Source organism: Passer domesticus, chromosome 1, assembly GCF_036417665.1.
Source record: "Passer domesticus isolate bPasDom1 chromosome 1, bPasDom1.hap1, whole genome shotgun sequence".
Classification (NCBI taxonomy): domain Eukaryota; kingdom Metazoa; phylum Chordata; class Aves; order Passeriformes; family Passeridae; genus Passer; species Passer domesticus.
Window position 1 is genome coordinate 115,740,190 of NC_087474.1, and position 27,147 is coordinate 115,767,336.

The 27,147-nt window shown below is 40.9% G+C and overlaps 1 protein-coding gene and 1 long non-coding RNA gene across 6 annotated transcripts in view; one reads left to right on the plus strand and one right to left on the minus strand.

Moving 5' to 3' along the window:
• Nucleotides 1-9,786, minus strand: part of SS18 (SS18 subunit of BAF chromatin remodeling complex) — a 42,686-nt gene extending 32,900 nt beyond the window's left edge. Inside the window, exons 1-3 of one of the 4 annotated variants that reach the window (XM_064435661.1) lie at nucleotides 9,447-9,786; nucleotides 5,886-5,962; nucleotides 4,591-4,675 (exon numbers count right to left, since the gene is read on the minus strand). In XM_064435661.1, the coding sequence (XP_064291731.1) occupies nucleotides 4,591-4,675; nucleotides 5,886-5,962; nucleotides 9,447-9,515 (231 nt within the window). In that variant the 5' untranslated portion in view covers nucleotides 9,516-9,786. Of the gene's footprint in view, nucleotides 1-4,590; nucleotides 4,676-5,885; nucleotides 5,963-8,240; nucleotides 8,262-9,446 lie in introns of those variants that run through there. The other 3 variants (XM_064435637.1, XM_064435656.1, XM_064435646.1) reach the window with 3 other exon arrangements.
• Nucleotides 9,787-9,966: 180 nt separating this feature from the next.
• LOC135309566 (uncharacterized) lies at nucleotides 9,967-26,998 on the plus strand. 2 transcript variants are annotated; one of them, XR_010369799.1, is made up of 4 exons: nucleotides 9,967-14,757; nucleotides 22,318-22,420; nucleotides 23,112-23,278; nucleotides 24,176-26,998. It is a non-coding gene; the product is annotated as an uncharacterized LOC135309566 (long non-coding RNA). The 2 variants fall into 2 exon arrangements; XR_010369798.1 differs by having other exon boundaries at nucleotides 23,112-26,998.
• The last annotated feature ends 149 nt before the right edge of the window (nucleotides 26,999-27,147 follow it).

Sequence of the window (27,147 nt, forward strand, 5' to 3'; positions counted from 1 at the left end):
GGTGTGTGGGGTAACCAAGCAGCTGCATGGTACTTAGCTGCCACTTTACCAGGCACTTGGTGCATAACTGGACAATAATCTCATTAATTTAGGATTCCTCTCATCATCAGTAATAAAAGCTTTACTCCACCATTTTATTTTAAAGTGTCAAAACTGAGCCACATTTTTATTCTCAGGATGCCACCTTGCTTTTTTCAAGAAAAGCCATGTCAAGGTAATTCAATTAACATGTATTTTAGAACAGCTTTTGTATTCAAAGTAAAGGCTACTAGAAAAACAGAGAGCACAGCTCAGTTCTTAAGATTCAGATTTTTTTCTACAACCACATCGTACATTAAAACGATAGATTGAACATCACCCCTTTGAAAAATTAAGTGTGTAAAATTATATATGAGTTTTCACTGTTTGAATGAAATCATGCTTATAATGAAGATTCCTATTTGGCCTGCAGAGCTCCACAACTTAGAACCATTAAACACCATTACTAACACTTCATGAAAGCTTGTCTTCAAGTTAATTTTTGGAAGTATTTAATTATTTTGTGTATGGGCAGTGATTGTCTTTGGTTTTGGTTTGGAGATTTTTTTATATTAGGAAAAACCCAAACCACAACAAACCAAACTATCTCTTGATGCAGTTGCTTTGGAAAGAACCAGCATTTCAGTGCTTGTTGAGATTAGGTGTTTATAAAAAGCAATCATTATCTTATAGAGAAGTATTTTATAACTAAAGTGACATGAACTCCTCCCTAATCTGTGTGACAGGTTTGGGAACAGCACAAAATAACGCATTTTGCAAGTCCTAAAAAAAGCTTAATTTTTGAAAGAAACAGCTCAAGAAAAAAGGTATTTCTGGTTTGTAATTAGAAAGTTTATAAATAACCTTCACAATATTATGAAATTTAGAAAAACTAATGCAATATTCAGATTCTTCTATGATTTAGACACAGTAAGTTTTCTTGGAAGTCATTACACATACAGACTGTAACTTAGTACTGCAAAAAAACTGGCACTTCCAACATAAAAGAAAGCTCAATGTTACACAAGTGAGTAATAATCAGAAGCACTTATTTTCAACACCTTGAAATACACGCTGAAATCTCATGCTCTGCATGCTGACAGAATGTAAGAAAAACTGAAAAAAAAAATCACTTCCTATACTAAAAAAAAAAAAAAAAACAAACCGCCCCCCATAAAACAAAACCCAAAAAAATCCAATAAAAACCCACACACCAATGTTCCCAAATAACTCCTGCAGATCTCAGTATCTGCCCATTACAAAACGGAAAGTTTCCCACCATATACCAAATAAAATGACAGTCATGGGTTGTTTCCTTAGAAGTATCTGGCAAAATGAAGACATAGAAGAGAGGGAAGATGTCAGAAAAAAAAACCCAGAAAAGCTGGGGGTTTTTTATTCAGTAGTCTTCAATGACTTTTTAAGGGCACTAAAAACACTTCAGAAAACAAAAAATATAAGTCAAGGAGGATGCTTGTTCTGCAGGTTGAAATTTCATGTTTAGAAACACACACAATACCTCACCACCACTTCAATTGCATCTTTGCTCTCTACAGTTCAAGGACATCAGTACCTTGCTGTAGGCCTTCCTCAAAAGCAGCACCAGTGAAAAACCACAAGAAAGCAAGTGTTGTGTTCCTCATGCTGCAAAAGCCCTTTTTGGGAAGCTAGCTTATCTCAAAGTGATGGTAAAGAGACTCTTGACTGTGATCCAAGAATACCTGCCACAACTCAGAAAGAGACAGCAAAATGTTGCATGAACTTCACATGTGAACTCAGTCACTGCTCTAATCCAGCCGGGAAGACACCACATTACAGGCCTGTCCTTAATAACACAGCTGTTCACACAGCTGAGGAAAAACTGGGTGACTCAAGAACTCATACTGTGTCTTTTAATGTGAAAGAAGGTGTCTTACCCCAAAAGTAATAATTTAATACTCTAGTACGCATACAAGACTACAGGAGCTTTGTTATGACACTGGATTTTCAAAGTCTTCCTGGCTCCCTTCACCCAGACTCTGCAGTGCTTTCTTCACTCGTTTCTCCTTTCCACACATCCAGGTCCCAGTTATACAAATATTTCTCTGCACAGCACTGTTGGATCACTACACTTTTTGCTCTCTAAGGCAATAACAGAGTTTCAGAAACTACATCAGTCATTTCATTAGAACAGTGAATTCTGAAAGGCAAGGGAAAAGGCACAACAGCCGACTACAAGCATTTCTCCTAACAATATAAAGCATTAAGTGTAAGGAATATTGCTAGAGGACGCAATGAAGTTCTCATAAAGTTGGAGTAATTTTTGCTAGCATTAAAAATTTCAATGAACCTGATAACTTATGTCTTTTGTTCAGTGTAAATGATATCTGAAGAGAAGCATTCTCTTTTCAGCCTCACTTTAAGACATAACTATTATTTTTTATGAAATGCTTTAAAAGTTGTGAGATTTCTTGAGAGCTTATTTTCCTGATTAAATGACAGAATAAAACTTAAAACAAAAAAGAAAATTTAGTCTACTGGGGGGAACAATCTTCCAGAAATTAATAGATGAGACACACCTGATGGATACCAAATTCAGAAGGTATCCAAGCTCAAGGTCTCCTAACTTCTGTGGAAAGAAACTGCAACAGTAGTAGCATAAAACTGATGTATTTTAGTATTAAAAATAGTAGATGTCTGCACACACAGTATCTTGCTCTGTATTTACTGTTACCATCCACACCTTGAATTTAGTAAGGCTGATCAACTGCTGATACATAAGCATGGTCAAGAGAATCATACTACCTCCAAGTCAGCATGAGCCTCACCAGCTCCTACACGGAAAGCCAGTACAGGAAAAGCCACTGAATTAGTTCATCTTGCATTGAAAAAAGAAAGATAACATGATAGCTCACATGTTCCCAAATTCTGTTAGCTAAAATTTACTAGCAAGACAGAAAGAATTTAAAGAATATTTTCCTATAAACCTCAACAAAAATCATCTTGTCATATTATGCTACATTTTGGGACAATCTTCAAAGATTGTAGGTCAGAGCACCTACATATAGATAAGACTGAAGATCTGAATTTCATTTAGTATTTTTGAAAGAAAACTCAAAGAAACCCAAGAACCTTTATTCCCTTCCTCACCTGTCCAAAAGAGACTTTCTCTACCCACTCACACACACTATGCTACTTTTCTCAGTACCATGGAATATTCCTGACATTGGAGATCAGAAACACACTTCTGCCCAGATCTGTAAAAGCCTTTCCCAGCCCTATCTTCATTTTCTTTTAGGAAGACAATGTCATCAAATTGAACTTTAAAAACAGGGCTGTCCACCAGGGACTAGGACAAGGTCAAATTCATTTCCAGTTGTCATCAGAACCAGGATATGAATTAAGCCTCCAAAAACATATTAGTTGAGGAACATACACAGCCCTCTTAAAGGGTTCTTTCCCTCTCCCTCAGCTACAAGCATGGATTTATAAAAAGAGAAACCTCTACAGGCACAACAGGTTGGACATAATAAAGCACTGTTTCTATAGTCCTCTAGGTACCAACTTGAAAGGATGCTTCGCCAGTAGCAATGATTGGAGAACACTTCTCCAGAGACCAAAGAAAAAGTAATTCAATTTCAGCTGGTGAAAACTAGTATCTAGGAATGGCTGTTTTATAGACATTCTTTTTAGCTTCATTTTGCAGAAATGAATCAAAACTATATTAATTCAAGAAAAGTCTTATTATCAAAAAACAAAGAACTTCCTTGTATTACTCACAATGAACTCCCCAAGCTTTCTGTTTACCACAAAAAGCAAACAGACAGCAAGCTGTCTTTATGCTGCTGTTTCTTTTCTTACTGCTGAATAAACAATGGAAAAGGGGAAAAATTTGAGGCATCTTATAAAATACAGAGCTCGGGAATACAGATTGAGAAAAAATTCAGACTAAAAAAGACAGCAAGTAATATCCAAGACATGCAAAGTGATGTAGTGTTTCAAGGGCCTCTGGGCCCTTACTTCTTTCATATTATCATAATCCACCTTATAAAAAGGTTGTTTTCCAATACAGGAGAAAGGCAAAGAATTTGAGACTCACCTAGACGGTGGAAAAGCAGAGAAAAATTGACCCAGCCTCATTCCACTGGGGCAAGAGAATGGATGATATTGCAGTGAAAAATAAAGAGACAAGGAAAAAATCCCATTCCCCCACCTTTCCCTATCTAAGAGGGAAAAGAGTACTGATGTAGGAGTTGACTAGGAACCATACCACTATAGTTCTCAGCTGAGGGGGAAAAACAAAAAAGGAAAAAAAAATTCTGTCTTTGAGGCAGACCAGATAGATGAGCATTGCATATCTAATTCACAATAAGAGTCTACATTTAAACAAGTCAGATTTTAAGCAACACCTAAGCAGTGAGATTACTCCAAATAGAGCATAAAGATGTATTCACTGTACAGTATATCACACGCCAAGTGTTTGGTCTTTATCTCAAACATTTGGTTGGTTGGTTTTTTGTTTGGGTGGGGTTTTTTTACCTTCAGGAATCCAAATAAAATATATTCCCTACTTTTACACTACTTTGTACTTACTGCTGGTAGTAGAGACTGCATGTTCTGGTTGGAGTCAGCAATAGTGGCTAGGTAAACCAAGTTTGTATGCAGCATCTGCTGGTATCTATCAAAATAAACAAAGCAAAACAAATCTTAATTCATAAATACAGTAACATCAGAATCTACTTTAATTCCACAAATGTAAAGAAAGCTACTTATGCAAAACAAGACTCAAGAGACTTACAAGAGTACCATTACTAGGAATCTTAAGCCTTTTCCCTCACACTTATCTATTATCCAATCTTTCTCAATGTCTCCATCACATCTGTGCCTTTCTTGCTATGAAAAAAAATCTAAAGCTGGGTGACACTGTTCTCACATATTTCACTTCCTGCCTTAAACTAAATCACCAGAATACATACAGGGAGTGTGTTTGTGTCTGGTATTTTATTTTTTATTATGTCCCCATATTCAAGATATCATAGATTTACATGACCACATTTCATTAGGACCCTGAGCTTTGGAAGTTTGCTATGGAATAATTTTTCTGCTAGAGAACCACAGTCCTGATTCTCAGTATCTAGCCCACAGTCACAAAAACAACCTTGACAGCTGCAGCAGATTACAAGTACATAACTACAGGCTTGCAAAAAAAAGTAGTTCCTTAAACCAAAAGCACCTATTATTTATGATCCCACTCCTATTCCCAGATCACCAGTTCTCTTGGCAAGGGAGTAAGACATGCTATCTGGCCATATTTGTCTGATTACATGGGTGCCATCATCATCTCATGCCAGAAAAGAGTAATGGGAAAATAACACTCCTTAACAATTCATTCCTTCTATAGTTCTCTCAGATCATTCTACAAAGACCCCACTAGACAGGAAGTCTATGACAGATATTTTGGCAAACCAAACTTCTACAACAAGCCTGTTAGTTCTTGGACATGTGAAAAGCAGGTGGTTTTCAAACATGCCATCAGGAAGCAGAAAAGTCCATTCTCCTACTTAGCTTTGAGAATTTTTCAAACAAAACTACTTCTTTCCAACAATGTAATTACAATACAGAAGAAAAAGATCTTTGTTAGACAGTCCTTATTTTTATGAGCATCATCACCACGACATTAACTTGCAGTAGGCAAGTTGCAACATTTCAGTGAGAAAAGTGATACTCCTAGAGCAAATAAAACCCACCCACCCCCAAGAATTTCAAGTGTACTATCTGTAGCAATGCCTTTCTTCACAGCACAGATGTCCTGTAAGGTAAGCTACACAAATCAAGAATGATGATCTAGATAGAAATTCATCCACAGTAGGTATGGATTAAGGTCTTACTGAGAGCATTCAGAAGTCTTTCCCTTGTTCTGATAGTCCATTATACACTGGATAAGATGGTTGTTTTCATCCAACATCTGAAACAATAAAGAAGAAGTTTGAAGTCAATTCCATGCTCTTTTTGGAAAGAAACTGAAGAGAAGTTTGAGTCTTGAGTAATGCACCTCTTCTTAAACAACAACAAAAAATGTTATCCAGAAGTTTGACATCACCACTTATTTGCAGGACACTGTTTTGCTCCCATTTCCACCCTCTGATCAGTTTTACAGGTTTTGGCTTAAGGGTTTTACAGTGCTACCATCAGCAGCTACATTTGTGAAGCATCCTTCAGCAAATACCTTCAGCAAATTCAGAATCAGCAAATACCTTGCTGATTCTGCACCAAGTTCTTAAAAAGTTTTAAAAGTTTTCTGCATTCCTTCATTTGATTGCTAACAAGAAATTCACTCAAAAGTCTATGCCCCAAGCTTCCCTTTTCCTTTTAAAGCCTGCAACTGCTTATAAATTTAATTTTAAGACACTGAAATTGTTATTGATGAAAACTGAGCTGGCCAGATTTGTTAAAAGCAAATGTACTAGAAAGCCAGGCAATATTTACATGAAAATCTCTAACTAAACTGCATTTTATAAATATTTGGTATAACAGCACATCATGGTTTAGGAATGGTATTGCCCAATTTAGTATTCCCATTGAAACACTCCAAACCATGCATTCCTCTCCCCACTGGTAGGGTGGAGAGGAGAACTGGAGGTACAAAAGGTTAAGATCACCAGTTGAGATAGCAAAAATTTACTGGAAATACCACTGAGATGAGAAGCAAACAATACCAGCAAAAATACTACTAATGGAGGGTACAAGAGCGCAAATGATTCACAGACAAGTGCTCACCACACAGAGCCCCCAACAATACAAGACCCCTTCCACCATCCCCTGGAAATGGAGTGAGGTGCTGCAGAAAAACCTCCAGGTCCATGCCATGAGCCCTCCTGGCTGCTGCAAGAATTAATCCTGTGGTGGCCAGAACCAGGACAAATGGACACAATGAATCTATCATACTTCAGCAGAGTCTATGAAAATGAACACAAACTAATTAGTTTTCTCACCAAAAAAGAGTAGTTCTAAAAATCATGGCCAATTTCACAACTTTCTACAAAAAGTTCATGAAGTCAGAGTGTTCCAAGCTCTGTAAACAAGGAAAAAACACACAACCTGGTCTCCTGGAGTGCACATGGCCCACACTCATCCTTCTAACTCACGCTCTGCACTCTGATCAGGCAAGGTTCACCAGAACCATGGCTAATCTGAGCCACCAGCCAAGTTATCAAAGTCAGCTTACAGAAATGGGAAATTTACTGCCAAATGCAAAATTTTGCATCAATTTACTCCTTTGCTTTCTCTCACTGGAAAGCTAGATCCCTTTACTCAGCTGCTGAATTTCACAAAACTAGCAGAATCTTAAAACATCCTACAAATCCTCTCCTCCTTCCAAACATGGCTGAAACTAGCCATGACTAGACTCATCCTTCCACAAGGAAAGCACAACACCATTCCACAACCTTTATTTCCCTAACAAATTCTACAGGGAGGGGGAAAAAAAACCAAGTAGTGACACTTTTTTCTGTACCTAATCCATCTCTACTATGAAAACAGTATGGAGTCAGAAACCTTATGCAGTTCACTCAGGACTTCTATCCAGTAAGAACGAGCCAGTCAGCCAAATTTTCTTAAACTTTAAACAATAGTTCACCAGAATAGACTAGAATGATCCCAGTGCAAGTATTCTGCCTGAAATGCTGGATCTGGAAATACATTCATTAAGCACTAAACACAGACATAACTGCAGTATTTTCAGCTACTGTGTGAGCCTCAGAAAACAGGCCAAGCTACAGCTGCACTCTCTGAAGAGGACCACAAACCCACTGCTACAGTGGCACGCAGCACACGTACTAACTTCAAGTTTTATAAGAAACACAGTGGCCATTTTCATCAGAAAAAAAGGAAAAAATGAGATAATACCTTTGATACCAAAGTCTAACAAAGCACTTACAAAGCTGTGAATCAAGGCTCTCCTCAGAACACCTCCCACCGTCCTGAGGGAAGCAGCAGATTCTTAAGGCTTAGCAGACAAGCACACCTTGAAACTGCCCATTAGATGGTTGCATTCTTCCTATAGCCATGTAAACCAGACATCTTGGGGAGGAAAGGACTGGAGGGGGACAGGAATAGTAGGGCTAAGAGGACAGGGAACAAGAAGGAACATAACTGCATCCTATGTGGGGCTGCAGATAACTGGTTTTTTACAGGTTTAACTGAATGTTTGCTGATAGAGAACTGGGATAGTTATAAACACTTACCATCAAAAGAGAATTTAGTTTCCAGCTGGATAATATACCTTCAGGGCTTCTGATAACTTAGGTACATTACAAAAATTCTTCAACTTTGACACTGGGGTTTTGCCAGCACACCACCATCAACCTAATAGTTTGACTACAGACTGAGGAGAATTTTATCGTCCATATTCTCAATGTGCACCTCAGCATCCTGAAGTCTCTACTGACTACCTCTGTGTAGCTTTCCACCCAATGGATATGAATTTTTCATCAACAGTTCCTAAGCACTGACTTCTCCTACAGTACCCTGGATGTTCCCATTACAACTCCAGGGTCTTCTTTGAGGTCCGTATCGCTGTAACATCTGCTTTGTAGAGGTTCCAATTCTTTACTAAATCAGAGACCAGCTCTATCTACCTAAAGAACTCCTCTACATAAGGAGCTGTACCAATCTGAAATCTGTTTGATTCGCGGCCACCCACACCAATGATGGTACGAGTCTTAAGTTCCTAAACACCACACAGTTACCAGTGAACTTGAACGTGCTCCTTTGTTGCTGCTGTGGATTATTATTAGTCCTGTATGCGCTTCTCTTCGATCGCTTTAGCGAGTTAACTTGCTCCCTCCCACACAAGCTTAGGCGGAGTCGTCCGGAGCCGCTGTCATTGGCTCCGAACGCGATATTCTTTTTCAATCACACCTCAGGCTTGCTGGGAGGCAGCCGTAACTACCAGGTCGACCAAGTTTGGGAACTGGAGCCGCCTCCCGCCCCGCAGCGCCCGGAGTCAGGCAGAGGGTCTGGAACAGCCCGGCAGCGCTCCCGCTGCCAGAGCCCCCCCGCAGGAAGGACTTACTCGGCTCCTCCACTTTCAGTCCTCTCCGTCAGCTCAGGCCCGCGGGGGCGATCGGGGCAGCCCAAGCGGAGGAAGGAAAACGCGGGCTGGAGGCGCCCAGGGGCATCGCCCCCCTCGCCCGGCGCCTCCCGCCGGCCCCGGGACCCTCCAACAAGTGTCCAAGCGCACAGCGAGGGGCAGCGTCCCGCCGGGGCCCAGCCCCGGGCACGGCGAGTGCGGCCCGCCCTCCTCCCTGCCCCGCCGGGGCCTCGGCGCTCCGGGCCTGAGCCGCCGTCGCCGCCGCCCCCGTTCCCCGCGCGGCAGGAAGCGGCAGCTGCAGCCCCCGGGGCCGCCCGGGCCGGGCCGGGCCGGGCCCTCCTCTTCGCGCCCTCCTCACCTTCTGAATGGCGGCCGGCGTGATCTCGCCCTTGCCCCGCTGCCTCGGGGCCGCGAACGCCACCGACATGTCTGGCGCTGCCGGGAGCCCCCGCCTCCGCTCCCGCCCGCTCGCGCGCGCGCCCCGCGGACCCAGCACTGGCGGCGATCCGGGAAGAACGCGGCGCGCGGGGGGGCGGGGGCGCGCGCCCAGTGGGACGGCCCATCCCCGTCCCGCCGGGGGAAGGGGTTAAGGAGGAGCGGCGGCGCCTCCCTGCTTTTCCCCCTGGCGAGGGGGCGTCTCGATGAGACCGTGGCCGCCCCGCACGGCCCGGCCAGAAAAACTGGACCGAGAGCCGACCCTGAGCCGCTTCGAAAGTGATCTCCCCGACACAGCCTTGTCACGCGCCTTTCTTGTCTACCCCTTTCCCTCCGTCGCCTTGGTACGTTCCTGCCCGACGAGCCTCATAGCAGGGAAGTGGTACGGTCGACTGGGGGGGTGGAGGGGGGGTTGACGATGCTGTGGCGCGCACGTTGCTCAGGCTGTGCCGGGCGGCAGTCTCTAGTCCCCCCTCTGCCCAGCGCCGCAGTTGGTTGCACCCGGGCAGCCCGCTCTGGCGGCAGCGCGGGGCGGAGCGGGACGGGACGGGACGGGACGGGACGGGAGGGGAGGGGAGGGGAGGTGCTGAAGGGACGCGCAGGGAGTTGGAGGAGACCCGGTCTGGAGCATCTCTCCTGAAGGGACACTGCAGGATCTGACCCTGTTAGTCTCCAGAACAGACGATTCATTCATGCATGTACACATCTCAGAGGAGGGTGCCAAGAGAGTGGTGCCCAGCGACAGGACAAGGAGCAGTGGCCATAAACTAGAAAACAAGAAGTTTCCTCTTCGACATGAGGATTTTTACATGGAGGGTGGCAGAGCACTGGAACAGCTGCCCGGGGACGCCTGCAGGTTCACTGCCCTGAGAGTGAAACAGAGCAAGAAGAAGCTCGGCTGCAACATTAAACACTAAATTACAGATGCTGGGAGCCCTGAAACCAGCCTCGATTTGTATCAGTGCAGCCGCTGGAGGGAATCTCGGTGTCGCTGAGGAGCCTCGTGAACAAGTTTGCAAAGTCTAAGGGAGTTTTTGGAAGAATGAAGAGTTGCAATGGGGAGTTGGTACCGGGAGATGGAAAGTCCCCAGCCGAAGCGTTTTAAACCTTCTTTTTCCTTGGCTCAGCCTGTGTGCAGTCCAGTGCCGCACTGCAGGCTGTGGGCACAGGATTCCCTGCCTTTGGCCAGCTGGTGGCTGCTCTTGCAGCTGGCCCAGGAGTGAGTGCTCCATGGCTGCAGGACATGCCTGCCCGGTGACAGGACACCGCAGCCGCAAGACGGGAGCCTTGATCCTGCCCTGCTCGCTCTGTTTCTCAGCAGTTGCTGCTGGAAGGCCCAGCCGGCCCTTTTGGTCACAGCACGCATTTCCAGTGGCATCCACGGCCACCCCGTGGCTGTGCCGCTGCTTCCCTGCTGGCATGCTCTCTGCTCACACCGGGTCTAGGCTGGCTCCTGTCCCCAGCCCTGTGACAATTTCTCGTGCTGCTCTGCTGTCTGAGGATGTGCTGTGACTGCCCCTTGCTTTTCCCCCTTGACTGCCAGTTCCCGGGCTGCTGGCTCCAAGCTGTTGTTGCATTCCTACAGCATCCCACTCTCCAAGGGCTCGCCAGCTGGGCCTGAAGCTCTGTGTTACCAGAATGACACCACTTCTGCCCTGTGTCTTCAGATTGTACAGGTCTCAGAGTTGATGTGATGCTCATCTGCCTTGCTTTTCTCCAGGAGATATCTGTGGCTCAGTGCTCGCTCTCTAGGTTGTGCTAAGATGAAGCAATGCCAGCATCTCCATTACTTTGTGTTTCTAACCATTTCACTTATCACTGTGGTCCATTTTTTGGACTATTTTGGTCCATTTTCTCTGTCTGCTACGCACTTTATCATCACCATTGTTATCACCATCATTGTCACTACTATAATACTTGTAGGAAACCAAAAATAAAAGAGGAAGATTTGAAGAAACCGTATTTTTCTAAAGTTGATATGCTTCATGGTGATCTGTGGTTATTATTACATGGTCTTGGAGTGGACTCAGAGAGTAACTGGTGTAGTACCTCTGTGTTCTATTTGGTATTTCTTTAGTTACTGCAAACAGCAGCAAAGAACCCTTTGAGTGAAGAATGCATGATGGCCATGGCCAAATCAGTGTGCAATCAGAACCAACCATCTCCTACCCAGTAAGTAACAGAATTATGAATACTGTTTTTTTAGCATATACTTGTCCCTGGAGAACTGCTGAGGTGTCTGAAAGTGTCCCAAGGCATAGCAAACATGTTCCCATGAAATACACTGAACACTGGGGAATGCTACAAAATGTTTTTCTTTTTCCACAAGTGGGACATCCAGATGTCATGCTCTGGTTGCCCGACCCCTGTGTATTTGTATAAAGTATTTTGCACTGGGGTGTCTTGGTGATCACAGCGTTTGAGACAATGTGAGTTAGATGCCAGCCACATAAACACTGCTCTTAGGATCTGGATGTTCCATTTTGTTTTTCCACACTTTCAGGTTGGCTTTTGAGTTGAGGAAGAAGAAAAAAAAAAAAAAAGAAAAAGCTTGTGGGAGGCCACAGGTGAGGAACCTTAAAACGAAAGGAGTAATTTCCCATTTTATTTCCACAAATGGTACAAACTAAATATGTGAATTCTTTTAGTACATTCCTATTTCCATGCAAAATACAGGAGAACAGTGTTTGAAATGCAACTCTGTCAGTTTCTAGAGGGAAGATATAAGATCATTCATTCATAGTCATTAAAACTATTCTTTGCCTCATTTTGTCTGAGGACTGTTTTGGTTTTTTTTGCCATTTGTGATGTTTTTTCATTCATGTGTTTAACATTTTCGACTTCCACATTCATAAATAGCAACAAATCTAAACAAACATTGAAAAAAGCAAGTCTGAAGCTCTGGGCTTTTTACCATGCAAAGGGAAATTCACATTCAAAATCAACATTTAAATAATGGCACAGATGCATACAAGCAGGGAAATAGATAGCTACGATGGAAATGTGCCACATGTCTCAGAACACATAAGCACAACAGGGTGTCTCTTTTATGACTTCCTTAATGCACTGCAATATGCCTAGATATCAAAGGACATATGGTATATTTTCCCTTTAATTGCACATTTCTTTGCTCTTGTGACTTACTTACTCACAACCTTAACATTATTTAATTGTAATTTAGATGTATAAATCTCAGTCATCATCAAGAGTTTCAAATGCAAATATGTTTCAATCAGATCCACCTCCATTCCAACTTTTGTCAGTGTAGTCTTTCTTTTTTGTTGATCTGCATTTGAGTATGTCATACTTTTTGGAGAGAGAAAAATTCAGAGTAGAATCAGTCCTTTTCTGAAAGACTTTTTCTTATGTTTCCGACTCATATTTCTCAGTAAGAAGTTGTTTTCTGCCACATGTATTATCTGAATTTCCACAGAGTCACAGACATGTCCATCCACAAGAAGGAAAATACGGAATGCTGATTCATTAACATTTTGAAATGTACATTTAAAATTTAAAAAATTTAAACATAGCATTTATGAAGCTATGTGTGCAAGAATGGGACAGCAAGGAATTTTATGGTAGTACCACTTGCTTAAAAACCTTCATTACTACAGGTCTTGGTATGAAAGTTAAAGATTCTTCCTAAGAGCCAGGTGTTTCTTAGACAAAGCTTTTAACATCTTTTTTGGTGAGAGCACCTAATTTTGTAACCTCCCTCCAACTGACAGCAGCCCACCCCCTTTATCTCATAACTTTTTTTTTCTACATGCTTACTCTCTGTGTTAATTAATCTTGTGGCAAAATGAAGCTTGCACCTGAAGGTCTGCCTATATAAATGGTTGATGTTCAAATTCTGTTTATTTAAAACCCAGCAACTTTTTATCAGAATACACAACAATATCAGAGTGGTTTTTAGGGTAAATGGTTCTTTTTGCTTGCTAAAAGGGAGGATGCTAACAGAATAAATTTGTCTGGAGTTTATTCTGCCAGCTTCTTACCTGATTGTTTGGTTTGGGTTTTTTTTTTTCACAGAATTTTGTAATTTCCGTTCTGCATTGGATATTGTATGGAATAGTAATAAAAAGTAACATGTGAAATGCAAGCCTGTATGTTCCAGTATAAAATGAAGTACTCAAACAGCACTGCTCATTTCAAGGATATTGGCAGCTCTGCCATATTCCAGAGGGACAAAAACAAACTGAGAAAAAAAATCATTGGGATGCTAAACTTTTATTCTACTACCTGTCATTTTAGTTTGCAAATATAAATATTTAGAATAAAGAAGCTCACAGCAGATTCAGTAGTTTGTACTAATGGGAGTAAGTGCAATATCTGCAGTGAGAAAATCTTTCCATGTCCTGATTTTATTCTTCAAAAGGGAATCTCCAGCTACCAGGAACATATGCTATAAATAAAAAATAGCAGAACATCTAATCTAAACCTCCTTAGAGCTGCAAATTCCTCAAGTATTCTTAGAGGTTAATATTTTATTTGATGGCACAGAAGCAAAGTGCTACAGTTCACTAACTTCTTCAGTTTTTGAATGTTGAAAGCAAAACAGGAAAGGCAAACATGAGAAGGCACTGCCAAGCCATACTGAAGAAAAAGCAGCAATGATCTTGAAGATCACTGAGCTTTCATATCTGGTAAAAGGCAACACATTTGCAGTGGAGAGTCCTACTGTTCTTCTGGGAACTGTCACTCCTGCATCAGCTGCATCATCTCCAGCATCTGCCTTCTGAACACTTATAACCATGAAGGACAGAGGAGATGACTGAACAACTAGAGGGCAGTACTTCCACCTTATCACAATTCCAATCAACTTCCTGAGGGGAAATAGAAAGTGCAAATTATGTCGAGTGTGATTTCCTTTCAGAGACTCTGATCCCATGAGGTAAAGAAGAACCCCCTAATTCTGCTGGCAGTGCTCTTTCCAGTGCTGTCCAAGATTCTCTTGCCCTTTGTGGTGAGGGCACATTGCTGGCTTACAACCACCTTGTCCACCAGGACTCCCAGGTGCTTTTTGCAAAGTCGTCCCTCAGCATGAGCTGGTGCCTGGGGTTGGTTCTCCCCAGGTAGAGGACTTTGCTCTCCCTTTGTTGAACTTCATATGGTTCATGTCTGACTATTTTTTCAATACACTGAGGTCATCCAAGAGCAACGGTGTATCAACAACTCTCACTCTTGGAATATCTGTGAACTTGCTGAGTGTCCAATTCCCTGCTGTCATCCAGGTGAGTAATGAAGAAGCTGAGCAGCATTGGTCTCAGCAGTGACTCCTGAGATGTGTCACTGTTGACTGGCCCCAGCTGGATCCTGTGCTCCTGATCCCAGCTCTGTGAGACTGACAGTTCAGCAAATGTTTGGAACACCTCGCTGTACACTTCTTTAGTTTGTACTCCATCAGCTTTCCTATGAGACTGTTGAGGGAGATAATGTCTAAACACTTAACTAAAGCTGAGACTATTAAAATACCTCTCTCTGCTCAGACAGTATTTCTGTATTAGTCCTTCAGATTGCCTGTCCTTGCTTCCATCTCTGGTATGCTGCATTTTATGTTTGGGTTTTGTCAGGAGCTCCTTGCTCATGTTCATCCATGCAGACCCTTTGCATCTCTCCATGTGTGTTTCGTTTCAAGAAGGAGCAAAAAGGAGAAGGAGGAGGATGCTTTGTGTGAGTACAGTCTGTAAGAAGAGGGTCCCAAGGCAGAGAAGGTCTGCTGTGAAAAACAGGAGGAAAGATAGAAAAAATAGTAACTATGTTGATTTCTGGTATTTCTTTTATGGATGTAGCAATGCTTTTTACCACTTTCTTTTCCTTTTATCCAGCATGAAATTTTAAAGCATGCCTCTCATAAAAAAAAGATACTTTTAAAAAGTGTTATCCTATAATTGCAATATATTCTTAAGCAAGTAAAATAGCAATATATCTTACTATTAAGTAAGTCTGAAAACCAAGTTGAGTTTGCTCTTGGTATCAGTAAGAAGAATTCTAAGTTAAAAGACTAACTAGAACTTTGCTAATGGGAATGTAGGCCATAATAATACTTATGCCTCTTTTATGTTGATTCTATAGGAATAATTTTTTTTTTCCTAGACTATAACCTTAATTTTTAAATACTACTAGTCTTCTAATAATGACAAAATGTAGTTCTGTGTAATTTTCTAAATACATTCACAGTCTGTGAATGTATTTAGTGTGTATATATTTTTGAAGGAATAAGGTACTATTGCTCAAATAAATTCATTACCCCATTTTGCTCTCTGCTACTTGTAAATACTCCATTCTTCCTTAGTCATTCCAAGTGAGCCTTTAATTCTCCATCCATGATGCATCATTCTACCCTGTTGATTTAGCTAGTGAGAATAATTCCGTTTGGAATAATTATCTTTTGTAGGATTCAATATTTAGATATCTGTTGAAAATTCTAAGGATGGATTTTATTTTTCTTTGTCTTTCTCAGAATTCCTCATAGTACTTGGTCAGCATCAACTTGGAAAGTTGATTAGATACAGTCAAGGAAAATAAATTATAACCCACAAATGAAGAATTGAAATAACATTGCTCTCTGGAGAAGCAAACAAAAAAATTTGAATTAATCAGAAATTAGGAGAGCAAAGTGGAAAGGAGAGGTCAAATCTGATGAGGAGAAGGAGATTAAACCTTCTATGTTTATTGATATTTATTGGTTTAGACCTAATTTTTCTAACACTGTAAAGAATTGTAAGGCTAGAACAAAGGACGACATTTTAGTGGACTCTGAAATGTAACACGAAACTGTCTATAAAAATTTTTTGCTGGTATATTTTAGAATATTAGTTTTATGAGCTCTAAAACAAGTGAAATTGATGACTAGATTGAATGTACCTATTGGTTTGGACTTTTGAAAGGAGCAAACATTTTATATTAAAACTATGAAATCATAGCCTGTTATTCTTCTTAAATGACCAAAATATCAGTTTATGTCTTTTAAAATAATACACCATTGCCTACATTTTTGCATGTGATATTTTACCCTGTGTATACTTTATATAAAATAGTCACAGAAATTTTTAGAAGTTCTGGTCATAGGTAAATGAAAAGGAGAATATTTATCATAAGAAAGTTGTGTAAAAAAGGGATGAGTTTTGTTTGTAGTGTACTAAAAGAGCTTTTCTTTCTTGAGTGCTGGATAAGAACATACATTTCTGCAAGGGAAAGACTATGTGTGTTCCTATAAGCCCTCTTTTACATCAATTCATTAGTGTTAGTAGGAGATCATCTTTGAGGAAGACTGACCAAGCAAGGCAGGGGTTGCTTATGTTGTATTTCAATCATGCTTGAGACGTTCAGCTCAAAATCCTTGTTTATCACTGATCCTATCATTAATTTAATTTCTTCAGTCCATTGCCACACCTGACACAGTGCTGGTCAGTTTTCCTTTTTATTTGCATCTTCTGAGAAAAAGGCTTTATGAGGGGTAGTGCTGAACTTCAAACAACTGAGAAAACAACAGTTATTACCTGCTCTTGAGATGCTGACTAACATTTGTTCCATTAGTCTCTCTCAGAAATTTTCAAAGCAGCAGTTGTCACCTTTCTTTCTTTCCTTTCTTTCCTTTCTTTGTCTATAAAAGGAGCTTCTCATAAATCTGTAGTGCATCTGCCTTCAAAACTCACCCCCACCAAAATACTTATAACACCAGTCATAAGCAATTTAAACACATAAGCTCCAGTCTTTACAGCTAAGTAAACCTCACAGCAAGCTGTTACCAAAATTCATATTTTTTTCTTTAGTCCCCTCTACACTCACTTGTGTTCCCACTCTGTCTCCTGTGCCATCACTTTTACTTGTCTGATCATGTAGTGAGATGTTTAAGGAAGCTAAATTGGCAGAAAACCAATTGTCTTTCTTTAAAAGTGCTTTTCTGCCTGATCAGTTTCACAGATTGGGAGCAGATGAGTTTCAATATCAAAGCAAGGAAAGATGATTCCAGGGCAGAAGAGTGGAGCAGCTTTACCCTTCTTTGTCAGCAGTTAACTTTTAGAAGATTGTAGCCATGGCTGCACCTATAAACAATGAATATACTGAGAATACTACTCACCACACTGATCTGTGCTGACTGGCTATCTCCCTGGGCTCTCATGTGTGTAACCACCTTATTTCCTTTCTTTTCTATTTGGTTATAAGCCTTTTGTCCAGGGGCTACCTCTCTGTACTGTATTTGTAAACCACAACTTTTGCGACTTCAAAAGTTTTTGGTGTGATCTTTATCATGCCTTAGAATTTTTTCCTTCTTAACAGGTGTCAGACATTGTTATTATTATTTCTAATTTGGGGAGGATGACACAGCCTCCAGATAACTGTTTGCCAATGTCCTTGTGAAAAGACTTGTTATTACAACATCTCCTCTACATAACATAAAGAAATGTAGAAATATTTGGGATAAGAAAAATTTATCCTTGTTTAACAGGATGGAATTTGAGGGCCTGATACAGCTGTGTTGTGTATATAAAAACACAAATGTTGCCAAGCTTCAAGAGGAAAGAACTGTGAGGAGAACATGTGCACTGGTTGATCACACCAGTTATTGGTAGGTTATTGATCCCACCAGTTATTGCAGGTATTATTACCAGATATTGCACCACAGTATGTTGCCTTGGAAGTATATGGTACATAGGAGACCTTTAAGATTGAATTTATGAAGATAATTGAATAACTATGAATTTATGAAGAATATTGTGAGGATGGACACTATGGTTTGGGACATTGGTACTGGGACATGAAGGCTTCTACACAACTGTTGTGAACATGGCTAAGGGATTCATATGGGGCCAGTGGAAATCATTTTAATTTTGCAAAATTAGTGGTACCTTTTTTTTTTTTGTTAATCATCTTTAAGGTGTCTTTTTGCATCTCATTATTAGGAGCAAGCCACTTGGATAGCAGAAGTTGCTCTTTACTAATTCCAATGTCAATAGGCAGACTGAAAGGGACAAGAAATGCTAATCTACAGATAAAATTCATCAAGACAAATGAGGATGATATTGGAAATATTTCTGGAGACTTGGAACACAACTTCGGGCTTAAATCACTGCTGCTCTCCTCCTCCCCTGCCCTAGCTGCTGCCTCTTGACAAGTCCATCTCTTAAAAGAGACCCCTCTTCCAAACATATATAAGCCAGTGCTTTAGAACATTTGCCTCCACAAGGAATATTTTTCTTCAGATGAGGACTGAATGAAGGCAAAACTGCATGGAAGCTCGGCAGATGGTTAGCAGAACTGCCTAGAGCACACATATCACCCCCCTGCATGGTTCCATGGCACCCCTAAACCAGCTGGTCAGTGCTACCTGGCATCTCAAGGCAAAGGTCTTACCCCAGGCTGTGCTCTCCCACTGCCACTTCTGTGCTGGTCCTGCTGCCTGGCTGGGGCGTGGTAAGCCAGGGTGGAAGCCCTGCAGGGCAGAGAGATAAGCCAGGAAAACCAGAGAAGGTTTCTTGCAGTATCTCACCCAGGCCAGGTGAGAGCCACAGGCTCAGAATAGGAAGCAATTCAAAGAGCAGTGCCACAGCCCTGACTTAGATCAGTCTAAACTCTCACATGAGTGTGTGCTGCTGGGTGGTGGCACTTCTTCCTGCCTCTGCTCCGTCCTGAGCACTGCCATCTTCTCCCTGGTGCCCTTTCTGATGCTGCTTTGGAGCCCTCATGAGTGGACTCAGCTCACCAACCTCCCAGAAAAAAAAAAAAAAAAAGAAATCTTCACTTTCTTGTTGCATTGATTCAGTGGGCAGCCATGTGAATCCCATACCTGTGAGGGAAAGGGGGAGTGAAGGAAGAAGTTAGGGGAGGAGATGTAAGTGTCCTTTTTTTGGGGTCAGACCATTAATGTCACCCACTGAGGGTGCAATTTGATATTATACCTAACCAGCTGTGTGTGCAGGCTGCCACTGGAGATAATTGTGCTAAAGTCACTGATCTGATGCAAAGTGATTTCTTTTTTTTGGTGAGTTGCCACAAAGCTGTGTGGTTGTTAAATCCAGTCCAAGGAAAGCTGCAGGAATATCTGTGGAAGTGGTTGGGAAGAACAGGACTGCTGTATTTTGTGGCAATCTCCATTTAGGTTATGCTGTCAGGAGGTGAAACTATCCTCTCTGTGTGCTTTCAAAGGGATGAAAACAAAATTCAGCTTGCAAAAAAAATAGTTTTGAGTTTGATTCACACACAGGTGGATCAACAGTGATTTAACATCTGTAGAACTGCTCATCTTAAAATAGGGAGAAAATCAAAATATGCAGTGAGAGGCAGGAGAGAGGAGAACCTCTTCTTTCATAGCAATGGGCTCTTAGATTGGCTGATGCTAAATGTGGAACTGCTCCCCAAGAAGGGGAGTCCAAGTGGTCAAAGAAATTTTCATCTTTTTGTAGTAAACAGCTCATCAAAATGATCCAACTTTAAAAAAATAATTATCTTTACCTTTGAAAAATGCATGTTTTCACTGGCCTCACAAGCAGGTGAATTTGTGGGAGAAGGAAGAACTACACCAGAGAGTGAATAATTTACTAGGAAGTTGGGAAGTGAGGAACTTACTCAGCTGGCTTTACCATCAGGAAACTTGTGATGTGGTACTGTGCTTTGGATTTTCTACAGTATCTTGTAATGAAGAAGAAAAAGGATGTACCTCAGTAGCCCTCTCTTCTTACACACTGTTATGCTGCTGGCAACCCCCATTTCCTGGTACTGTGGTTGGTGGGAGTGGTACAATACCAAAACCATGATATGTGGTATCTCGGGAAGAAGGTGCTTTTCATATATGTTTTTGGAGTGGCTAAACCCATATTTAACTATGCAAGTTAACTTTCTGTAAACTTAAAAACTGCTATGGCCTGAAATTTGCTTAAAATTGCTATTTCTCAGAATAAAGTTACTTCTGTGTCTGGTTTTAAATTTGTCTGTTTTCACCTACACTGCTCTCTTAGCAGTTTTTGACTTTAAAAAAAAAAGTTGCAGTGGTTTCCTCCTTCTTGAATAACAATTTGTTGTTAGTTAATGAAGGACTCTTTGTGAGGACTTTATCACCGTGACTATGCAGACCTGACTGCTGGTGCCACAACAGTGATTTAAAGTACCACAGACTGAGTCTTGAGGGTCCAGCCACAGCAGAATACATCACACCGTGTTGCAACTTTAGCAGATAAGGTTTGACACTTTTAGATTTCTGCTTAAAAGTGTCAGTTCATGGTGAGTATCATGAAGAAGTAGGGAAGCTGGTTGAGGAAATCCTCTGGCTAAAGGAACAGTCACACCTGACAGCAGCTGGTGCTGTCCATACTTTGTACTCAGTCAATCAAGTATTTACCACTATAATCCAGTGGAGTAATTTCATTGCTGAGTTGGTGCTTAGTGGATTTTGGAAGCTCTTAGAGTGCCTGAGCTGATGGGGTGCCTCTTCACTAGTGAACAAAACTGCTGAAGACCAGGTTTTATCCTCGAGACCATGTTCCAACCAGAGTCTCCCTGCATCCAGAATGGACCAGCTGTGCCCTGGCTGCAGGTTCCCAATGTGTGCCAGAGACCACTGAAGAAATAGAGATGAGCCTGCTCCAGTGTCTGATGACGTTTCTGTTCTGGCACAGCTATAGGTAAGGCAGCTGGAAGCTGCTGCACTGGATTTGTCTCCCAATGCACAGCAGGAGTGATGTCCACCTTCACTGCTCAGTTTTAATTAGTTCTCTTTGGTAAGGCTTAGTAGGAGAAGAGGAGGGAGGAAAATAGTGCATCAGCACATTTTGTGATTTCTTCCATTCTTTGGTTATGAGTAAATTGGAACAATTTTTCTGTAGAATTAAAACTCCCCCAGACCTGTAAGAGTATGTGTCTTAGTGAAGGCAAAATCAAGTGTCACATTGGCTTTGAGGCAAAGGACTGAGGGACATAAGGATCCTTTAAAGGCTTACACTAATTTTACACATGTTCAGTGTATTTTATGAATTTCTCTGCTTTTGTCCATCAGTGAAATAAAAAAAATCAAGGCTGAATTGTGATAATCACTTCTGTATTGACTTATCTTTATTTCTAAGTGGGTAGTTTTATTACATAAGTACTTCTCATTACTGTGTTGATACTGTAAATTATAGCTTTATCAATTTGATATTTTTGCCAATTTTCTTTAACCTCTTAATGTTATTGATGCTTTGAAGTAGTTGCTAGAACTGGTAAGAAGTACACACTTTGTGTTGTCTCTACTTAAGAACCTTGGTGGGGAAAGTTGCTTTTTGATAGTTTTCCAGGTGGTAGCCATTCTTGTTGTTGCCGTTATCTCCCTCTCAATTCCTTTTTGCTCAGAGATCTGGGCTCTTAACTTGGAGGTTATGGACAAAAGGTAATGACGAATCCTAATTCCTTCTTTTCTTATTTCTTAAGTATTGCATTTTTGTGTGGGTTTATTTTTCTCAAGGAAAGCATAGAGTAACAGAGTTACTTACCAATGCAAATGGTGGTGTTTAACTTTGCAGTCTTCTATTGTTCTATACTCTGATGTGCCCATCACACCTTCCTGGCTCCCTGTCCTGCTGGGACCTGCCTGTACTTACCTCTTATTCCCTAGTTTTTGCTTCAAGAGTGTAGTTAATTGGATTACTGTTCTCATTTTCTGTTTGATTCCCAAAAGAGAGAAAGCAGGGAAGCCCTTGCCCCATCTGCTTTTCCCATCCTCTGAATATACTTTTTTCTTCCACTGTAAAGAGGGCAGAACACCTTTCTTGCCATTCTGATTTTAATTTTAAAAAATGCTGACGGATGATGCTTGTCTTCAGGACTGGTGAACGTGTGTTGGAAGTTGGACCATCAGGGATACCATTTATTGAAAAATGATGGCACAAGTGAAAATGGTTATAATCAGCTCTTCAGTAAACCCAGGTGAAGCTTCTGCCCACCTTCTGCATCTCTTCTAAATGAACAAATGCTGCTGGGTGTTTGGGGTTTTTTTGTGCTATTATATTAAAATAACTTTTTTATTAATAAACTTCAGGATGGGAAAGATAATCATTCAACCACTACAAATATCTATTCTCTAGATAATGGGGGAAAAGAAAATTCAGCAGTATAAGCTAGTCTTGCACATTAGACCATGTGGACTATCTTCAATTCACTAGGAAGTTGATAGTGATTTAGATGCCAATGAAACTGGAAAAAGTTTGGAATTTCATTTGAGAGAAACCCTGTGCATGCCTTTTTTTTCTTCTCTGATGTAAAGAAATATGTACCAGACTTTGCAGTTCTTTCAAAAGAGCTTCTTAGCTGTTTTTGAAAAAAAAAAAAAACCATGCCTAACTCAGCCACAGCATTCCTAAACTGCTGAATATAGACCTACATGGGTTAGTGAAATAGTCTACATCCCAGCTTACTTGGGATGCTTCTGCAATGGACAGAATTTGAGTTCCTTCAACGGTTGCTCACAGGAGTGTATTAAAGGATTGAAGTTTTTGTGCTTTCCACAGCTGTTGATCGGAAGAGGTTTTGGCTAACAAGAGTTGCCAGAGACTAAAGAAAAAGACATGTGGCATAAAAATATCTGAGAACTGCTTCTCTCATGTATTTATGTTCCTAGATATCCTACGATGAAGTACTGGAACGTTAGCAGAGTCTAACTATGAGCTGCAAGGGGAAATGGTTGACCCGGCAGACAGAAAAGTTGTGCACTGCATGTTGCAGAGTGACTGTGAAGGATTCCCTTTGCAGAATGTGCATGAGCCTTTATAAGATCAATTTAAGCAGGTAACTTCATGTGTGTTGATGTGAGATTTGCAACTTCCTTTCTTCCACCTGCAAGTGGTGGCAATACTGAAGCTGGGTCAAGAATTTTTGGAACAGAAATACCCTGAAGTTACTCCAGGAGCTCAAAGGATACCATCAAATTAGCTAAGTCGTCCAGTACTAAGTGCATGCTAAAAGCTTCCAGAAAAGTCTGGGCCTCTTTCCTTCATGAAAATGCAAAATACTTGGTAAATATACTTGTTTTAATGATTTAATTGTATGCTGCACTGTGAAATCTGGTGGAAAAAACATTGAACTTGCTATAACAAGGAGAAACCAGCCATCCCAGGTATGTATTAATAACCCTATAGGAAACAATTACATAAATAGTATGCAAAATCTTCTCACAAAAATTATTTCAGGTGACACCTGTGCATTCAATTTGATGTATGAATTCTCCCCTAACATCTGGTGGTACAATGTTATGTGACTTTTGTAGTGTCTCTGTAGATTGATAGTGCTGGGAGCTATAATGGTTGCTGCTGATTTATAATAGTGTAAGACACTGTTGGGAACATTTCATGCAGGAAGCTGTGTAGGAAGGTGTATGGCAACATACTACTTGTGTGGGTTGTATAAGACATTATCATTGTCTTTGAAAATTATGAAAATTATAGCCGTGTTTTATCCAACAGTGATCCTTACCACAGTGTTTCTGACATGATGTTGTCCCTTTGTAGCTTAATAGCTTCTGTTTCCATCACAAGTGGAAGATACAGGCTATATAGTGCATTAAAAAATTGCATTAAAATATTATCAGAATGCAGTATTCTCATTTTTCACAATAGTTACTGTAATACTACCTCTATAAAGTACTGCCAGCAGGTTAAAGGAAGACAAACTTTCCTCTCTGCTCAGCACTGGTGAGGTCACACCTGGAGTGCTGTATTCCCTTCTGGGCTGCCCAGCACAAGAGAGACATGGATGTACTGCAGAGAGTCCAGCAAAGGGCCCCAAGGATGATGAAAGGACTGGAGCATCTCACCTGTGAGGAAAGGTTGAGAGTGTTGGGACAGCTCAGCCTGGAGAAGAGAGGGCTCAAGGAGATAAAGTCAATGTCCATAAATATCTGATGGGAGGGTACAAAGAGGACAGTGCCAGTGGTGTTCAGTGACAAGACTGGAGGTAAGACTCAGACTGAAACATGGAAGTTATATTGAACATCAGGATTTTTTTTTTTTTTTTTTTTTTTGCAGTGAGGGTGATGGAGCACCAGAGGGTATTGCCTGTCTCTAGGAATTCAGCTTGAGTAACAAATTTTAACAAGTGTGTCCTTTGAAATTCAGTACGCAATTCCTCTCTCCCAGTATGACAGTACAGTAAGTGACTGTGACTTGGATGTTTTGGAAACAGCACAAAAAAAAACAGGGGAGGGAACAATATGTAAATGCATTTTCCCAAATGTTTAAATAGGGCAAACAATTTGCTTTGCATTAATGCTTTTGAAATTAGACTAATTTTTCAGTTTTAACATTTGTTCAAAGTTTAAAATACCCCTCTTTCCCCCTTCAGATATGAAAAAAGTGTGAGGGAAGGAAGAGGAAGGGAAAAAATCTCAATCCTTTTATTAATGATCTAAAGGAAAAAAAGATAAATCCAGATGTTCTTTGCAGGCACTTTTTGATAAAGTAAACCAATTTCTTTGAATTATCCATGGAACAAAAACAAGGAAACAAGATTGCAGTTCCAGGTTCAGAAATCATTAGCTTTCTATGCTTTTGTGCTCTTTGTGCATTAAGGGTGAATCAAATGATGAATTCCTGGTGGGAGATCAGCAGTTCAGCTAAAAAAACATGCACCTGCTTAATCTAAGACAATATGCAAGCTTAGAGAGGTGGAAATTTAACACACCACTCCCAGCAATAGTTTTCTACAATGTGATTCTTGTGAGGATAAAGGAAAAATAGATTGGAGCATCACAATTGGAAATCTATGGCATGAATAATTTTGCTTTACTCAGATTTTTAATGCAAAAGATACTGAAATGCAAGTTACAGAAAAAGAGAAAGGAAAAATATCTAAGTCACAGAGCAATTATGACAGCATAAGGTTTTTGAAGCTCTAAGAGGCAGTAATTGTCCACAGTGAACAGAGATGCTGAATGAACTTGTTTCTATCTAAGCTGTTTTGTGGTTTTCCTGAAACATGATAGAGCTAGAGTTGTGCTACTTCCAATATGCTTGAGCTGTGTAAAAAGAGGCTTTATTTTTTCCGTCACACATATATTTGCCACAAAAAATTACTGACGTGTTCTCCAGAAGCTGATGATTGGCCTGGGTTATTGGTGGTACAGGATATGTAAAATCTGTCAGAACCTCTTTTTTCCTCCTTTTTTTATTGTAATTTTTGCAAATAGGCTAATCACTGCTCAGTGGTACTATGAGTCCAGTAAAGATCCTATTTGTGTTCTGCTTCATTTACTAAGTGTTGCAATACTGTACATTATTCATGAGCAATATCAATAAATAAATAAATAGCAACGTCACCTTACATAATGCTGTATTATTATAGGCCACTGCAGCATCACTGATAAAACTATTTTCTTTTAGTGAGTTTTACTGGATAGAAAGTGGTATCCAGTATAATTTCATCGTATAGTTCTGTAATTCTTAACATATTATGTCTGAGATCAATTGGTTTTATTCTGTGTTCTGTTGAGAATATATTTGTGCCCAATGGCTAAGCTTTAATTTGTGGATCTCTTTTGTACAGGCATTTTTACTGTACCTATTTCCTGTTACAGTATATTTTCAGCTCCTCTTGGCTATCACTTGTGCCCATTCCTCCCTTCTTTCTTCCTTTGTTCACTTTGTTTTCTGATCTATCTTTCTCATAGAGCCAAGCTTGTGAGGTGCATGTGCTTTCCAGACCTTCCCACCTCACCAGGTCACTTCCAGCTGAACACGAGCCAGCTGTGCCCAGGTGGCCAAGAAGGCCAATGGCACCCTGGCCTGTATCAGGAGTAGTGTGGCCAGCAGGACCAGGGCAGTGATTGTCCCCCTGTACTTGGCCCTGGTGGGGCTACACCTCAAATTCTGTGTTCAGTTCTGGGCCCCTCAAGGCAAGAAGGACATGCAGGTGCTGGAGCATCTCTAGAGAAGGACAACGGAGCTGGGGAAGGGTCTGGAGCACAAGTTGTTTGGGGAATGGCTATGGGAGTTGCTGGGAGAAGAGGAGACTGAGGGATGCCATTATTGCTCTTTACAACTACCAGAAAGGAGGCTGTAACCATGTGAGAGTTGGTCTCTTATCCCAAGTAACAACTGATGGGACAAGAGGAAATGGCCTCAGATTGTGCCACAGGAAGCTCATATTGGAGATGATTAGAAAAAATTACTTCACTGAAAGGGCTGCTGAGCATTGGAACAGGCTGCCCAGGAAGTGTTTAAGTCATAATCCCTAGAGGTATTTAAACAATCTTTATGTGTGGTACTGAGGGACAAGGTTTAGTGATGGACTTGGCAGTGCACGGTAATGATTGGACTTGATGCTCTTGGTGGTCTTCTTCAACACATATTTCTATGACTCTGAGATGTAGCTTGGGGTTCTCAAATCAGCTGGCACTGCAGGTGCACAGCCAGACAGGAATTCCTCTGCTGGGACTTCATGTGCCTCACTGTTAGCTCTTGCTGTTAGTAGCTCAGTATAGTCAACCAAGCTTTATGTCATTTAACAGTATAAAAGTATATGCCTAATTCTTTTATTATACCTTTTTGTTGTGCTTTAAAATGTTTTATAAGGTTTTAAACCTGCAGGGTATTGTACCTCATGGAGCAAAGACTTTGACTTATGCAAATCTGTATATACATTGTGACCTGAATATCTGAAAT